Source organism: Aspergillus pseudotamarii (genome assembly GCF_009193445.1).
Source record: "Aspergillus pseudotamarii strain CBS 117625 unplaced genomic scaffold BDV38scaffold_22, whole genome shotgun sequence".
Classification (NCBI taxonomy): Eukaryota; Fungi; Ascomycota; class Eurotiomycetes; order Eurotiales; family Aspergillaceae; genus Aspergillus; species Aspergillus pseudotamarii.
The window spans coordinates 42,494-55,052 of NW_022475036.1; the positions used below are offsets into that span (position 1 = coordinate 42,494).

The following is a 12,559-nucleotide window of genomic DNA, read 5'->3' on the forward strand; positions in this document are numbered from 1 at the left end:
TGATCTTATGGTTATATCACGCGTCTATTTGTTCAATAGAATAAGTGCGGGAACATGTCCTTAACATAAAAAGAGCATCCTTCTCACTCGGTAGACTTTCAATGATCAGAAGTAGTAACTCATTTGGAAGGTCGAGGAGAGACATTCTACAAGGCAAGGGTAGTAGTCTAGTGCTCGAAGGGCCTTCCACTAAAGTTAAGTAGGATTGTTTACTTTCTTGATTGAAGGACAAACGGTTTCTTCTGCGTCTTGAAGTGGGGGTAAAGAACGAGGTTCAGCTCAGCCTCAGCTGAACAACCCATTGTATGATCACATGACCAATATACACACTATGCACAAGGTAGTAAGGGTTGTACTTTTCCATAGTAGTAGTGGTGCAGGTTAAGCAAGACCTCTACTGTCTTTCCTTCAAAACCTAATGACGCTTCATTAAGTGCGTATGCAGTACCCCAAAGAAGATATATTCTTGTGGATTTCCAAACTGAATCCCACATTCATAAGATCAACGACGGCGTAGGCATTGATATTAAGATATCACCCGATAGATTCCCACACCGAATGATGGTCTCATAGAGAAAGCCTTTCAAGATCCTCACTAGCATTTCCATGCGAAAAGAAATTGCTAATATTCGAACTCTTCCTCTTCAACCACCGCTTCCACCACCACTCCCCCTGCTGATCCTGATGCACATCACAAGGCAATAAAATAGCATGATCCAACGCATGCGGCAGACCACGATGTCTCCCACGCACCTGCATAGCAATAATAATCAACTTGGACACCGGGTTAAACTGCGCGCTGAGACTCGTTTCCGTCTTAGGATATCCCAACGACAGTCCCACTGTTCCGTATGCGGAGACGATCTCGAACAGAAGTGGGAAAAGAGAGAAGGCGAGATCGTGGCCGTGGGTTTGTTGAATCCTCTTGCCCTCTGTGACGGATATGAGGAAGAACCCGAGCATCACGTACCACAGGTCGAAACCGAGTTGACGCTGGATGTGTGCGGCCAGGCCGTGGGGGTTGGGCTTGTCCTCATCGTCGTAGATACCGAGGCTTTTTTCTTCGTAGACATTCGTTTTTCGGATAGCGATGGCGATTGGGAAGGCGGAGATGTACATCATGACTACGAAGGAGACTTGGACTGCAGGATGGAGTGCACCGAGAGAGGTGATTGAGAAGCCGGCCGTTCGGGTGGAGGCGATTTGGAATAGGCCGTCTACGAGACGGAGGCCGGGGGAGAAGGGGTTGTTGCTTTGGGGGTTCTGTGTCGGAGATGGCTACTTAGTTTACACCTTCGTCGATGTGCTATACAAGTGTGGAACTCACCTCTTGAAGTGTGTAGAAAACAAAAAGGTCTAGAGCGTTAAGCAGGAGAAGGACACCGGCTAATCTCCAAGTCTCTGATCCAGGAAAGAGCATGGTGAAACATCGTCGGGGATGTTCGAGCAGATAATGTAACTCGTCGTCTAAGGGAGACCCATATCTTGTAAATTTGGTTAATAACCAGATAATTAAGCGCAGCATGCACGGAAAGCCGGTGTTCCCGATCACCACCAGAAAGGTCATCACTAATAGTGGAAATGCGGCGTTCCTGAACGAAGACATTGAGTCGGGGCTCAAAGTGTATCCCAGGTCATGGAACGCAGACCCGGCGGTAAATACGGCCCACCAAGGTCGGTTCAAGCCCATGTCTTTGACCATCTCACTGTAATGTGAGTCCGTCATAATCCACGGAATAAATAGTATAATGCCGAGCAAATGGAAAGCCAGAAAGTAGCAGACCAAGATGACCATCAATGTTTTCAGCGCCCTGTATTCGATCCCTCCTAGCTCCTCCTTCTGATCTTCATCCCAGTCCGAATAACTCGCAATCGAATGTTGCCACATCAACGACGGCAAAGCAGGCATGTTGGAGCTGTCGGTCCGTGGGAAAGCCTCGTTCACCGCCTCGGAAAACGAGCGACGACGAGAAAAAGAGGATCGCCGCTTCTGTCTGGCTTCATAGTCCCTGTCAGATTCATAAAATGTGATTCGAGGACTTGAGGGGCCTATGGCCGCTGGCTTGAAAGTCTGGTAACCGACGGGCGATGAGCCCTGAACGGGGGTCGGGGGGGATGCTCCAGGGGAGATCTCGTCATCTGTACTTCCAAGCAGGGGTTGCTCTTCGTCGTCCCTATCTGAAGAGTCGAACGCAGTCGTGGTCGTATCAGTCGTATCCGTAATGGTTCTATTCAAGCCTATCGGCCTTCGGGCCTCATAGTCAAGTGCCTGGTTCATCCGCTGCCGTTGACGGTGGCATACTGCTTTGGCCTCACGGATGGCACTCTTGAAGCGTTTCCGAAACCAATAAATCCTGATTAAAACCAGTAATGAATGGAGGAACACTACGTTTGTGACCATGGGAACCAGCCATAGCGTTATTTGTTGTGAAATATGCAGGTCTTTGAGGTCGATGGGATTGAGCCCGGTTTGGGTGGCGGCACCGGAGGCGAGAAGTAAGGCATCGACGAAGCTTAGACCACCCGGAATGTAAAGAATGATTGATGCCAGCAGAGCCCAGATGATGATATAAAAGTAATGATGGTGAAGTCGTAAGGGGGAGGAATCAGCCTGTGGCTCCGGGTAGGGGGGCATGGATGGACGAGGGGCTAGTCACGATACACCCTCCAGATGGTCTGCGGCACGGATGTAAGTAGGAGACGAAAGAATTCACGATCGTAGCAGTGGGAGAGAGTGACATGGCTAAAATAAATATTGTGGGATCATCGTGAAGTGAGGAGGTCACAGTTGAGTGGCTGCGGATATCCTGAGAAATGCCGCATTCCTATGGGTCCAATGCGTTTGGCCGGCACCAACGTCCTGTTTTTGTAAGCCCTACAAAAAGCACGTAACTGTAGCTCCTGTGGGGCTTTGATGGGCTGGAAGGACTCCGTACCAAAGGTTTTCCTCGACCAAATCCTGACGCAATTGTGCGACAGGATCAAGGAGGCAACAGCTGAAGGAAGGGAGGCGAAGTTTTAGGGCCAGACCCAATGATTGCTCCGTTTAATCGCTCACGCTCCCGCCATTGACATCAACGAATTTTCCCTGGACCCAAGGATCGACAACCTTAATCCGTATAAGCATAAGCGAGGAAGAATGAGGAAGGAAAAATCAAGGCAAAAGGGTAATATTGAATTATATAAACGTCAGCCCACTGGAGCCATCTCGTATCATTGCGATGGTCCCGCCACGTGCTACATTTATATATAGAACTTTTCTTGACGGCTCTTGATACGATCGTTGTGTTAAACGTTCCCCTCGTTTCTTATATTACACGTCAATCCACGAGTCTTCATACATACGAAACAGCAATAGCTCCATTGGCTCATACCAAAGACTGGTGTGTAGTTGGATTCATGAGGATACGGACATATGACCTCTGATCACGATGTAAATACAGTGACCAAGATGGTGGATCCTCCTACCACATGAAACGGTAATCCATACAAAAGGGTTATATGTGGATAAAAAATAGAATTGGACTTTTCATCTCGAATACTACAAGGTGAAAATCTGGGTGGTAGAAATATCGAGGACATGACTTCTCCTTCCACCATTCACTGCCTCCATGACCCTCCCAACAACGATTCTCACCTGTCATTCACCATCCTACTCCTTCACTCACACCGCATGTCCTTCTGTCGATTAGGTTATTTCCAATCACCATGGCAGAGTCACCCGCTAGTATTCTCAAGCTATCTGTACGTGAACTATATCAATATCAACAAATCTCAACCACAGAAGACTCAGACAATGTAGCTTCCATTGACAAATGAAGATCTCGGACGCCTCATCAGACGTATCGAGAAACACAGTTCATCCGAAAATACCCTCACTGTTACTTTCGCGCAGGAACATGTATAGTCCATCTCACTGGAGAAGTCTAATCTGCAGATCATAACATGCGGGAAGGTTTCACAGGTACCAGCGAGCGGTGACACAGCTACGAAGGCCACACAAAGGGCCAAACGCGTGAAGGTATGTCGCGTCCTGTCCAGACCTTCTAGGCCATGAATGACAAAGGGACTCGTTTTAGAGACCGTCCAGCTTGAAGCAAGAAGTGCTATCCCAGAATGACAAGAAAGCAGTCCATAACCAGTCAGACAAATCCTCAGCGACCCAGTTGGCCTTAGGCATGATCAACATCGCAAACCTTAGTGAACAAGAGACAGCGGACCTGATCACAGTTATGTGTCCGGCCGATTTGGCAGGTGTGAGATGCAACCAGTCGGATTGCAAGTTTCTCAGGCGATGTGAGGTCAGTTTCACATATTTCGTCCGTCCCTTAATAGATACTGATACGGTACTTATTATATACTTCCACTGGTTGACAGTCACTGCAAGAGCATGAATCGATCACCTGTGCCATGGAAAGATGCACCTATATCCACGGGTTGAAAGTTTCGTGCCCGAAGATCCTCGACAAGAGAGGTTGTGTTAGGTTTTTTCTTTCTCCATTGAACCCGAGTCACTGTAAGTTCGGCCATGACCATCGCGCAGCGCGGCTGTTCAACTACAAGGAGGGTTCTACGTGTCATGGGGTGTTGAATTTGGAACCTAACAATCAACGTCGGCTGAGTGGTCAAGGACCGACTGATTTTGGACTGGTACCTCGGGCTGACACAATTTGATTCATAAAGAAAGGAAAGGATTACAAGGCCTCAGTGCAGTAATGTGGTTGAAAGCAATGAACCGGCTATGGTGACGTTTGGAGTCTCTGCGCTTGGCCTTTGTGGGAATGTCGGGCCAGTGGCTTCCATTTCTAGGAACTAGTGGATGATATATTGAGGATGTATTAGCTAGCATGTGGGTGAGTTTAAGTGGTTCAGATAGACCCTACGACCGCAGACACGATTTGAATCACATTCATCTAGGACAGTGATCGAGGAGGTGTATCTTAGTGACAAGGCTTTTTATGTACTTCTCCCGATTCCGCTATCAAAAGCCAATCTCATTGAAATGAACATACGCACTTCCTCTAATATTATGATTATAGTACTATTAGCCAATCTACATCATTGCCATGACTGAATTAGTACTAAGTTGAGATTAAACATATAGAGTGGAAAGTCCAGTCCTTCTGATTGTATACATTAGCTACTACTCAGGACAATTCCTCTAGGCGCCTGGAGGCCGTAGCAAGGCCACTACATGATCTTCGCACTATGAAAATTGTGAATACTCAAAGGCTCTTTGTTCACCCAAGGCCTGTTGTCTACAATCACATGATCTAGGACAGTATCAAAGACCCTTCTTTATTCATAAATTCAGCAAAAATTAATAAAAATCTTATCTTCAATTGAGCAAGTTGGAAACCAACACAATTGTACGTGCCCCCTCACCTGTGCTTACCCATCATGGGCCCTGAGACAAATGCTGACCTCACTCAGCTGTTCTATTACTGGTGAAGACTTGAAACTAACAATGGACCTAAGAATGTTGCCGTATATGCATGGCTATTATGACACTGTCAGCACAGGCTACTACTCATTCAGGACCGCTCGTACAACTACCCCTCGCCTGTGTCCAAGCTATGGCTCGTCTCTAGGGTAGGCTGATGAGATGTTCCTAAATAGAGGCCTACCGTGCGCGATGCGTCCATCCAGTTCCGCGACCTCTACGACTGCCAAATGCGTCGCGCTGCTGCGTGACGCAGAATATCCCAATTATAGTTCCAGACAGATAGCTTTTAGAGCTGACAGGCGAGACCCAAACATACCGAAGGAGGTATGAACGGCAGTGATCATACGGCCATTCCTGGGTCATGCAACATCACACGCTCTGTCCTATTGTCGCGGATTACTATAGATGAGACCCCGAAAAAGGCGAAGGATCGTTGTCAGTCCGTAGACATGGCGCTATCAAACCCGTGCTTTATAGTACTATTTTAATTTAAGTTCAAATATACATAGAAGTATTGCTTATGTTTATTTTATTTATTTTTATTTTTTCCTGCCAGTCCGTAGGGACCGTCTAATTTATTAGCGGCCCGACAGTTGTCCAGGCGTGCAAAGAGCACCCCATGATCTGGGAGGGTAGGGAAAGTTGTTGAACTACACCCGTGCTGTACTTACATAGGATAAGGACAAGGAATAAGGGCCAAGGTCCTCGGTAGCAAGAGGAGGTGAAGTTGACCGAGGCGGAGAATAGGTATAGGTGAGAGAGGAGCAGAATCCAGGGTCTTGGAGTCAGTCTGGGATCGTCACTCCAATCGGATTTAAGCTTCTTGGTTGGGTGACGATCAAGGAATTAAATCGAGTCTTGATCACAGGCCTAGGCTACGTTACCTGAGACTTAGCCAATCAAAAGGCTGTTGGGCTGACATCCGTTCTTACTAGTCCAACGCCGTCTTTTATAAAATGACATCGATGGGTCGATCCTGACACCCATTCTCCGCCCCCTTCTTACCCGGTCTTATCACTCACACATCGCCCACACTATCTGCTGCAACAACGTTCCCAAAATGTCCACCACCCGCTATAAGGACCCAATCCCCGAGGGTGTCTGCGTCTTCACCACCCTTGACGAAGCCGCCAAAATTCAACAGGCGAACCCGTATGCCATTTTCTATCCCGAGAACAACGGCCACTACGCGAAGGATCCGGACGGGACTGTCGTCGCCGTGGCATCGGACGAAATGTGTGAGGAGATTGACCGCAGAAACGCCGAGTTGGAAGCGAAGATTGCCGCGGGCGAGAAGCTGACGGATGAATATGCGGTTTAGGTGAGAGGCCAGCCACCACCGATCCTTCGGGGATGGACTTTTTGGTAATCTGAGAAACAGGGATGATGAGCCATGCTTACGGGGCCGTGGGAGGTAACCGGAGTGGTACGATGAGATGAGGGATAAACTCGAGGCATTCAAACTGTCTTGTGTCAGCTTATAGGGAGGGAATTATCACTACACTGTACGGGTATTTAAGTCGCCCATGTCTCCCTGAGCAAAGCCAGTCTATCATCCATCGTTCTTCCTGAGTATTAGAAAATACAAGTAAACCAAGCAGCCTCCAAACCTTTTTTTGAACTTCCTGTCTTATTCTCTTGACAATGCTTTCCACTGTCGTCCTTCGCAAGCTGCTTCTTATCAGCCTAGCCGCTACGGCCTACGCAGCTACCACTCGCTATAACACCCCCCTCCCTGATGGCGCTATGGTCCTAGACACCGAAAAGGACCTCCGAGAATTTACTGCCTCCCACCCAGATGTCGATCTCGAGACTGCAAACGGCGGCTACACTATTAAAGAGCCTAATGGTCCGATCTTGGCTTACGTCGGGGACAATCTGAGCAACGAACTGGACGGACGAATGAAATCCTTGGAGCTTTACGAAAAGCTCTCGGCGGAGAAAGGCGTGTCGGAAAACGATGTATCCAAGGTCTTTGAAACCGCCCGTGGATGTTCCCATCCGCACTGTGTTTTCCCTGGTGTTCCAGGCAAGTGCGCGCATTACTCTGGTTGCTATATCTGCTCCCATGGCCATCGTTGTATCTAGTCGGCGACAAACAGGGCAGCTGTCTGCGAGACTGTTCATTAAAGCTCTAAAGAAGAGCTTTAACAACTCCAATCTTCTTTCTCTCTCTCTCTCTCTCTCTCTCTCTCTCTGTGTGTGTGTGTGTGTGTGTATCTTATGTGCATCTTCTCGAGACACCGTCGGATACATGTAGAATATTAGCATGTGGGAAAACTGTTGATCCTAGTCGCTACATGAGAGTAAATTCTTAGATAAGCTTTTGAAACATGTAGAATGTCTTGTTAGCTGCGTTAGACAAAGATGGATATAAGAACATGTTCAACGGAAGGCTGAAGTGGGATGTAAAATACCATAGAACCAGATCATCATAGTGCTCTTTTTATAACAAGTATCCTCTTGGGAGGGTTGTTTCAAGAGGAGATGGGACATGTGAGCATCCACATAGAGCAGGCGCCGACATGAGGTAATCACAGCCATGGGAAACTTGGAAACGGGTAGGGCAGCTTACAAGAGAGTGGACATAGATGTAGATTGTTTATAAAGCGAAACAGGGGTGATTGGAAGCACAGGAGTGCCCTAGGGTCGGACGTGGACAAATATCCATGCAGAGAAGCTCTGGGGACACAACTTGTATTTCCTATTGTAGGTTCATCCGCAATGGCCGAAGATAATTACTGGGGAAATTATGTACTCGACTTTCTTTGGGACTTCGCTTAGATGGTCACTTACCTAAGATCCTAAGGGGTGTGGAGAATCGTCTCAGAAAAGCATCCATGCCCCTATCAACGCTCAGTCTACAGAGGCTGGACCGAGTCAATCTCTAGCGCGCGTAACTTAACTAAACTTCAGCCGCTGCAAAAGAATCCTCATCGTCTCGTAAAGAAAAGGAACTTGCAAAAGCGCGGTTGAATCGGCTATCTGGTAAGATCGGAGATTGCCATTGTTTTGAGACACTATAAGAATAAAGATGCTGTGGGATGTGAATGCAACGTCTTCTATCACTGTTCCATGGCCTGTGGGTGATGTCTGAGCCCACGGCTTGATTGGCGCAATGCAAAACTCTTGCTACGCGTTCCAACACCAACCTATACGGTTCTCGTTGAAACTGCTCCCATTCAAGCGTGCCAGGTGCTAGGAGATGGGCGTTTACCATGGTGGCTGAGAATGAAGATAAGAAATTTTGCATGCTTCAAGGACACAAGTAAGATGTTCAGGGAATCGATAGTCAAGCGTTAAAGGATCAAGTATGAGGATGGAAATAGAGTCAAGAAGTGGAAGTGTTGAGGCAGTCGGATCGAAAGCGAGAAATAGCAACACCAAGTGAGAGATTGTCGTTTCTTTCGCCTTACTTCATACCCCGCTGTATTTACTCTATTCTCGTACTCTTCAATTGCTTCTTCTGCTCCTTCCAGATTCTTAATCGGTTCCCATGTATCGAACTCTGGTGGCTATATATCCCAATCCGGGGGATATAAAAACTGCTGCTTATGATCGGGCTCCTGATAGGTGTTTGTGATATAATCGATATATAAGCAGGTCTCGTGATCAAATTGCTTAGTAGGCTCTTATTTGCCTAGTTGCCTGAAACGCTGGAGGTCATGTGCCTGTTGTGTCAATGAGGCAGTGCTTTTTTTGGTTATTAGGCCATTATTAGGCTATTTGACTGCGGTAGACGAGTGATGGCAATTGATGAAAGTCAATAGAAAACGATTAGACGCAGAAAACAGTAGATAAGTGGGTCAGAACTAGTCGGCTCTGCTTCACGCGGAGACTGGCCTGCGAGTAACTGACAACGACTTCGTGGAGTCTCGCCTTATTTAACAAATTGATATAAACATTGATGAAATCAGATGAAATCAAAAAAAAGCGATGGTAAGGGCTCTCTGGGACCACCATTTGTTATGCCTTACGCATGGAATATGATTGATGGTCCACCAAATTATCGTTGTGGTGCTCCGTCTGTCTGCCGCACGTATTGTATAAGTAGGGCACGCTTTTTCTACAGCTGGGCTGTGTTAAGCGTGGGTAAAAATGATCTAACCGATCAGACCAAGAAAATTCAATCATAGCACTATAGGTCAGACGATTGGCAGGCCTCTCCAAGAGCTTATCGCTGGAAAGAGCAATAAGTTGTTAGAAGGGTCGCACTGCTCATAGATGACACAAGGAAAGGTCAGGTTGACTCGCATACTATGAGGCCTGGGAACGGCTTGCAATTGGTGTTAGATCAAGTTTCCCCGGTTCCCTAAATAGTTGGGATGCTGATAGGAAGAAGGCGAAAAGCGAAAGGTTCAGTAAGAAAGGAGGGGAGATTATATAGTCGAAGAATGTCCTATTGTTTGTGGGCTCTTTCTTCTAGTCAAGTAGGACCCTTCACAGGTAGGGTGACCGGGTCTACATGAAGGTATCTCCTTCAATCGAGGTGCTGTCTACGTAGTGCATTGCCCACAGTGAAAGTCGTCATGGAATATTCTCCTGCTTGGGATTCAATGAGATACCTTGAGATCACATAGAATATAATGACCAGAATAGTAAGGGGATAGTCCGCCACAACAGCCCCCTACAAGTGTCACTGGTGCGATCATACAAGGGACTCCTAAAGTTTGATTTATACAATCTTGTTGTGTGAAGGGCTAAACATGATGGAGCTTCATTGCTAAAGAAAAGTGGCGCTCTCCAGTGAACTCTAGGCTATCAGCACTCGAGCCTTCCCAGCAAACGCCAATCGTGTTTGCGGACAAAGTCGAGGCTCCAATAGAGCAATACAGTACCCGCACCCAGAAAATATTAGACAGGACTTAGATTGGTAGGAATAGTATAAAGTATTGAATTGGTCTTATTCCTTGGTTACTCACTGCTCGTGCGCCTCGGTATTTTCTAATATAATAGTAAATATAATTTGTAGAGAACTTTTACTGCCTGGCAGGCTCAAAGACCGTACATTGTCTAAAAGCCTTTTTCTCCAGGCAATACAATCAGCAACGGAGTAAGAAAAGCTGCAAGTCTCCTCGAATTAGATATAACAGCTCGTTAGAGACCCTTTAGAATGGATAGCATTTAGTTTATAACCTGGCTGGCTCATAACGCAAGCGGGTCGAAAGGGAGTTTCAGTAACAGAGAAAAGGTATAGATGAACTCGGTTCAACAGAGGAATAAGATGCCATTGAGTAATCCATCCTGGAAGTAAGCAGCAAAAGGGTAAAGAGTAGTCTGTATTAGCGGGTATCCTGCACACGGAAAGCCTTCTTGTCGTCGTTGAGTCTCCATCTCCATTCTCCACCCTCCTGCTTTGTTAGAGCCTTTAGTTCTAAGTCTTAGCTTTTGCATAACCTGAGAGTTATCTTGACGGAAAAAACGACACGTTTTGGCAGCTCAAGCAACAGCAGTGGCATGTGAAGATTTAGGGCTTGTACTATGTTTTACTTCATCGGCACCACTTGATCCTCTCGTCTTGGTGGCTGCTCAATAGTCACATGCGGGTCAACGACCGGGGTAGCTAGGCTTTTACGTACAGGTATATGTCGCTAAGCCTCTCTAGAATGTTACCCTCTCGGTAGGGCAGCCTTTAAACAAAGTCGCGGTCCAGTCAAGATCTTGTTCCTAGCATTAGTCCAGCGGCCAAGAGTGATCTACATTTATAAAGGGGGCTAAATATCCCGTGTCGTCACGGGAATACTATGAATACCGAGAAACTATATTTTGTGAACTGAGGGAGACTGCTATATCATTATATTTTTTGTGTTGCTTATAAAGATGCCGGACTGCTGAACATTCTCCTACTAACACAAAAGGTAAAAAATACTCGCATGTCCCCAATTAGCTATCTAAACATAGCGGATAGTATCATATCAGCTACATAACACTACGATGACCGGGAAAAGCGCAGTGGCTGAGGTTTCAAGGTAGTATATAAGTCTTTTGGCAGTGCTCTCGCTTCTTCTGCCCGGGGCCATTGCTCATCCTGGGGTCCCTTCTGAGCCTCGTTCTGAGCAGCTCGAATCGTGGGATATTAAGCTGAAGTGGCACGCGACCGGCAGCTGTAATGGCAAGGGCGGCGAAGAACGCCAATATAGCAGAGGCAAATGCTTGGGCCTACATGCCGATACTCATGGGGTTGAAATCCTTGACAGCCGCGAAAGCAGCTGCTATTGTAAGGCCCTCGTTTTACCTTACACAAGGGTCTTACTGACTATGTACGGGGTAGTGGCTTCTTATAGTGACGGGAACTGTAAAGACGATGAGAGGCTACTGGATAACAATGGCTGTTGGACTTTGAAGCATAAATGGTCGGTTGCGTTTAAGTGCTAGATATCAGACGTGGTCTCCCGGATGGTAAACCAACCATTTAATCGCGAGAAAGGCGGAGTGGGGGGACTTGGCGTTTATCGCGATTATGTGTTTCGCTCTGCTTGCTGGTTTCTTAATGTCTGGCTGCTCAGGCGAGTTTGATTCTTGCGGTGAGCCACTACAGAGTATAAACGATAAATAATAAGACAGGCGCCTTCGCTATAATGATCCTCTGCAGAGACGGTGGAACGTAATCAGACTATGACGGCGATAATGGAGACACTACAGCTGTCTTCGATGACACAATGCAGCGTTCTAGAAGAATCTACGATTGGCCCGGGATTTCTACTTGTAATGATCAAAGCTATGCAGTCCAACAGCTACCGATCGAGGTCTGACATGTTACGATGGACCCATGATACGGCCTCGGCGGAAGACTGATGGAAGATTGTCTTTACCTTGCTCCAAGCTGTAAGATATAGTGGATGGATCACCAGTAGTGCCACTCCTACCATTGGTGAGGAGAAATGAGTACCTACAAGGAGGGCTAGTCTATGATCTATTATATAAATATAACGGGACCCAAAGTCGCACAGAACAGTGTTCAAGGGATCCAATTGACCAGTTGGGAACTGAATATCTTGAGGTCGATTGGCTTTTACTTATAGTCCATATATTTCTATAATTAAAGCGCCTACTACCCAGCACATAGCATCTACACTGTGAACCGCTTAGATTACTAGAGTAGTATATAAAGTA

The 12,559-nt window shown here is 46.8% G+C and overlaps 4 protein-coding genes across 4 annotated transcripts; 3 read left to right on the top strand and 1 right to left on the bottom strand.

The window, feature by feature from the left end:
- Positions 1–215: 215 nt before the first annotated feature.
- BDV38DRAFT_73391 (cation transport protein-domain-containing protein) lies at positions 216–3,164 on the bottom strand. The gene is made up of 2 exons (XM_032063849.1): positions 1,328–3,164; positions 216–1,263 (listed from the first exon to the last, which is right to left on the bottom strand). Exons 1-2 carry the CDS (start codon positions 2,633–2,635, stop codon positions 568–570), a joined length of 2,004 nt encoding a protein of 667 aa, XP_031914238.1. The 5' UTR covers positions 2,636–3,164; the 3' UTR covers positions 216–567.
- A 1,126-nt stretch (positions 3,165–4,290) lies between these two features.
- Positions 4,291–5,103, top strand: BDV38DRAFT_244815 (uncharacterized protein). The gene has a single exon (XM_032054373.1). The coding sequence runs from the start codon at positions 4,411–4,413 to the stop codon at positions 4,672–4,674; it is 264 nt and encodes an 87-aa protein (XP_031914239.1). The 5' UTR covers positions 4,291–4,410; the 3' UTR covers positions 4,675–5,103.
- A 1,342-nt stretch (positions 5,104–6,445) lies between these two features.
- Positions 6,446–7,064, top strand: BDV38DRAFT_244816 (uncharacterized protein). The gene has a single exon (XM_032054374.1). The coding sequence runs from the start codon at positions 6,507–6,509 to the stop codon at positions 6,765–6,767; it is 261 nt and encodes an 86-aa protein (XP_031914240.1). The 5' UTR covers positions 6,446–6,506; the 3' UTR covers positions 6,768–7,064.
- On the top strand, positions 6,446–7,643 carry BDV38DRAFT_244817 (uncharacterized protein). The gene is made up of 2 exons (XM_032054375.1): positions 6,446–6,767; positions 6,828–7,643. The coding sequence occupies exon 2, from the start codon at positions 7,091–7,093 to the stop codon at positions 7,532–7,534; it is 444 nt and encodes a 147-aa protein (XP_031914241.1). The 5' UTR covers positions 6,446–6,767; positions 6,828–7,090; the 3' UTR covers positions 7,535–7,643.
- The last annotated feature ends 4,916 nt before the right edge of the window (positions 7,644–12,559 follow it).

Excerpts from the sequence above, each read along its gene's own strand:
- BDV38DRAFT_73391 (XM_032063849.1), bottom strand. The coding sequence starts at position 2,635 with ATGCCCCCCTACCCGGAGCCACAGGCTGATTCCTCCCCCTTACGACTT. Across the intron at positions 1,264-1,327 it reads TTTTCTACACACTTCAAGAG|AACCCCCAAAGCAACAACCC; the intron begins GTGAGTTCCACA and ends TCTCCGACACAG.
- BDV38DRAFT_244815 (XM_032054373.1), top strand. The coding sequence starts at position 4,411 with ATGGAAAGATGCACCTATATCCACGGGTTGAAAGTTTCGTGCCCGAAG.
- BDV38DRAFT_244816 (XM_032054374.1), top strand. The coding sequence starts at position 6,507 with ATGTCCACCACCCGCTATAAGGACCCAATCCCCGAGGGTGTCTGCGTC.
- BDV38DRAFT_244817 (XM_032054375.1), top strand. The coding sequence starts at position 7,091 with ATGCTTTCCACTGTCGTCCTTCGCAAGCTGCTTCTTATCAGCCTAGCC.